Raw genomic sequence first — 4,119 nt, forward strand, 5'->3', positions numbered from 1 at the left:
CTAGTCAGCATAGCGCGTCGTGGTAGTCGGTGTTAAAATAAATCGAGTATTGGATAAAATTTTAATCATACAATAATGATGCATCTGTAATACTCTAATGAGCAGAAATTTAAGTTTCTGACTTTTCGTGAGCTAGTGAAAGCCACTTCTTCAGAGAAAACAAATTACCGAACTAAATGAATACAAGTTTAAATAGAACAGAGGAATAGGTCGTTCCTCTAATTTCCATTTCTACTCATTGTGATACTACAAATATATCATCATTTTATTATATTCAATAAATGTTTGGTCGTAGTGTATATTTATTCTAGAATTTTAGTGGTTTCAAATCATAAGACTGAAATAATATAGGTCATGCTAATTAGGATATCAAGAGTCAGTCAGTCAGTCACAACGTACAACTTCGTACGTACGTACATCAGTTCGAGTTGCCATACCACATTACCACAGAGATTTAGTTGTCGATTCAAATCCCATAGTGGTAGAAGTAGTAAGAGTATAAACAGTAATCCGAAAGATTAGGGTTCGCATATCAAGCGTCCAAAAATTAAATATGTATATTCAATAAAAATTAAATTTATTCTTACCCCTTTTGATAAACACCGATTGCACCAAAAGGTGTAATTGCAATACAACCCAAACAAGCCGCAGCCAAATGATAATGAAACGTTTTCAAACCATACGGTAAAATAGAATTTATCTTCGCTAACCGTGAAATGTTCTTAGTGTGTAACCACAAGCCTAGCAAACCTGAAATAGATAACATAAAGTGATTAATAGTTGCGATAACTTTTGACCAACCTTTTCACTATCCTTCATCTAACCGAAACTTGTTTGACCAATTTTACATCAACTGGATTTCCATTGTCAACTAACTGTGCTAGGATAGAGCTTCTTATGAACTTCTCTACCTTTTATTTAACCGTGCATAGCGATGTTAGAAATAGTATTTGTTTAATGAACCGCTGGTTTGAAATCAGGGTTTTTCAACTCTCCTGGGTGGATTCACCGTATCCACCAACCCAGTCAAAGCGCCGGATATTCACTTTTCGTACTCTCAATTTCGTAAACAACATCCACACTGCGAGAAAACAGTGAGTAGGACTTCCGTGTGAATGGCTGCATACGCGTGGCTATGTGAGAGCATTTCGGGAAGGAGAATTAACTCTCTCCATCCTCGACCGTACCAGGGCATTTGGAGGTAGGTCAACTTAGACTGTCAAACAGATATAACTGAAGTAAAAACTCTCACACCACCGTAATTAGCTATTAACTAAGCTTTAATTCATTTCAATAGTCTTTTTTGGTGATTTCAGAAATTGATGATTGTTTCGGAATGTTTACGAATTACTCTCTACCACGATACAATCAATTAGTGCTGGATTCGGAATAGATTAATGTTATGAGACTTGTCTTAAATTGACATGAAAAGAACGAAAACCATTATTATGGCAAACTAATAATGTTAAAAATAACAGAGATTATGTTTCAATACGATCGGAGTTTACGGATTTAGATACTAAAAGTGAAAATATTTGTATGATGCTAAGTATTATCTGGGGGGCAAAATCCGACTCACACGTCCTCGTCGTACCTTCTGGAACATGGCAACCATCCCATGTACTAACGTAAGCGGTAATGTGGGTGGTGGAGATTGGCCTAATCAACCACTCTACCTATACCCATAAACGATTACGAATGCTATAAAGAGTCATTGCATAACTATTGAGGGTTCAAAAAGATGGTAAAAAATGAGTGTGCCTCCAAAAAACCGAATGAGAATGTTATGTAATGGTTCTGCGCAAGCAGTGCAAAAACAGCTTTGATGTAGCACTCTTCTCCAGAAGGGCCTACTAGGCTTCACCATGTTCCTCCTGGAGGTATTATCTAGCTAAGTTTGAGCTAATGTTTGTCATATCCTAGTTCGAATCAACAGTCGAATTCCTCTTCTTTCCACTGAAAATTCACAATCATTTGTCCAATTTCATTTTATAAATAGGGTTATGGAAATGAATCGAAGATTTTACCAAAAAATTTACTTACCAGTTAACAGGAATGCAAATCCAAATTGATACGTATTTCCAAGCATGGCAAATTGTTCTTAAACCATAATCATTTAATGAGTACTACATAAAACAGAATGATCATTTCTAGTCTAATTGACTATGACCCTTTAGGCTCATTAGGTCAATCGATATGTTATACATATTTAAAATATGATTGGTTGAAATGTCTTCTGCTGAAAGGGGACACAAAACAAAAGATAAATAGGTTTTTCCTCAGTTAAGTGGTTGGTGGTTTGATTTTAAAACAAATTTTATCTTAATAATCACTAAGTCCGTGTAGCTATGCGACTTCTTTTCCATACTATTTAAAGGGTTTTCTGATTATAAATACCAACAACCCAACATACGATTAAACATAAAATCCTTTTGTACTTTGAATTAAGCTTTATACTACTCAACAATTAAACCAGAGTTCAATGGTTGTAAATCAAAACCATTGTTCACTGTCACTGACGGATATCAGTTTACATGGCATAAATAGTGTGAGTAAGGGGTTCACTCACAAACATATAGCCTGTAGGGTCAGTGAAATGTCACTGAACCCTAGCCAAATCATCCAGCAGTTGGGTCACTAAATATCGAACAGATCATCGATCCCCGTCAAGGTCAAGGACAGTCAACGCGCATCAGTCAATCATACGCCATGGACTGGCCCATGCGGCAGTGGTTCTACTTTCGCTTGTATACACTTTAACTAATATATTCCTGTAATAACATCCTTTGTGTTGTACAGTCTTTAGAGCATCCATGGTCCCTTGATACATCGATGGGGCAATCCACGTAAGGTGCTGGTAGTGAGGTGTGACTTCGAAGTTAGCTTGTTCGTTACACCTTTCCCGTCTAACTCGAGTAGGTCCCGAATCATTCGACATAGATCATCAACGTTGATGTTCTACAAGCCTCTACAGAGATAAAGAATGGTTTGGCAAAATAAATGAAAGAATTCATCAGTATTGTTGAAATTTCCGAAGTTTTTGTAAACAAGTTAGGAAAAAGAGGAGGAGTTGGTGACAAAGATCAAATAACTAGCATTGCAATATATTACGACGTTAAATGAATACAATGTAGTGGGAAAACATAATGAAATTAGTGGAAGTATGTTGATTACAAAAAAAAAAGACATTCTAAATTCATTTTAACGAAGCTTCATTGTCACAAGCTATTCAATCACTTTTCTACATAATTTAATAAAGGAAACTAACTTTATTGTGTGCTCATAAATTTATAACTCCATGAAATTGGCTGGGACAAGTGGTACGCATGCCCAACCACCGACTGCCCCAACGTGCAATGTTTCAAGGTGTAGGAGTAGGTTGGAAGAAAGCTAGGGGCGGCCAAACTAAAACGTAGCACAAATCCATGAAGTCACTGACAAGTGGACGGAGCCATGTTGGTAGGTGTAGACTACCTAGTTGGGATTCGCGAGATGATAGCAATCGATGGTTAGAGACTTTGAATGACATGGCTCAAAATCGTTTGCAATGGTGAAGGTGCATCCACTCTTTGTGTTCTGCCAAATTCTAATCTTCTGAATTCCTCATGTCCTTATCTTTTCTCTCTTTCAACATTCATTTCACTGGATTATACTCCTTAAATAACATCTTCAAACCCTAATCTTTCACATAATGCTTATACTCTTACTACTTGTACTACTATGGGATTTGAATGGACAACTGCATCTCTGTGCTAATGTGGTATGGCAACTCGAACTCATGTACGTACGTACGTACGAAGTTCTACATTGTGACTGACTGAATTCAATGAAATTGATTTATATTGGTACAAATTTTCTAGTCACCTATTGACTAGTGATGTTGACTGGTTCAGCGTTACTTCACATAGATGTAGCATTACTGAATTGACAGGGATTCGTGAATTTCCCATAACAATAATGATGAAATAACTAACTTGTTCGTTCTGCACATTTTAAGTGTGGAGGCCGATGAATAATAATGGAAAGACTGTACTTGTTATTAACCATACACACATAGTTAGCTGTTTCTCTGGAAACGAATTAAACTTGGATGCAGGAGTTAAATTTGTAAACACAATA

General features: G+C 36.5%; 1 protein-coding gene across 1 annotated transcript; it reads right to left on the bottom strand.

Annotated features, from left to right (window-relative positions):
* Nucleotides 1–583: 583 nt before the first annotated feature.
* Smp_164140 (putative opsin-like receptor) lies at nucleotides 584–2,089 on the bottom strand (the record flags this gene model as incomplete). The annotated part of the gene is made up of 2 exons (XM_018798547.1): nucleotides 584–750; nucleotides 2,044–2,089. The coding sequence occupies 2 exons, from the start codon at nucleotides 2,087–2,089 to the stop codon at nucleotides 584–586; spliced, it is 213 nt and encodes a 70-aa protein (XP_018653478.1).
* Nucleotides 2,090–4,119: the final 2,030 nt, after the last annotated feature.

Source organism: Schistosoma mansoni, chromosome 6 (assembly GCF_000237925.1).
Source record: "Schistosoma mansoni strain Puerto Rico chromosome 6, complete genome".
NCBI classification, from domain to species: domain Eukaryota; kingdom Metazoa; phylum Platyhelminthes; class Trematoda; order Strigeidida; family Schistosomatidae; genus Schistosoma; species Schistosoma mansoni.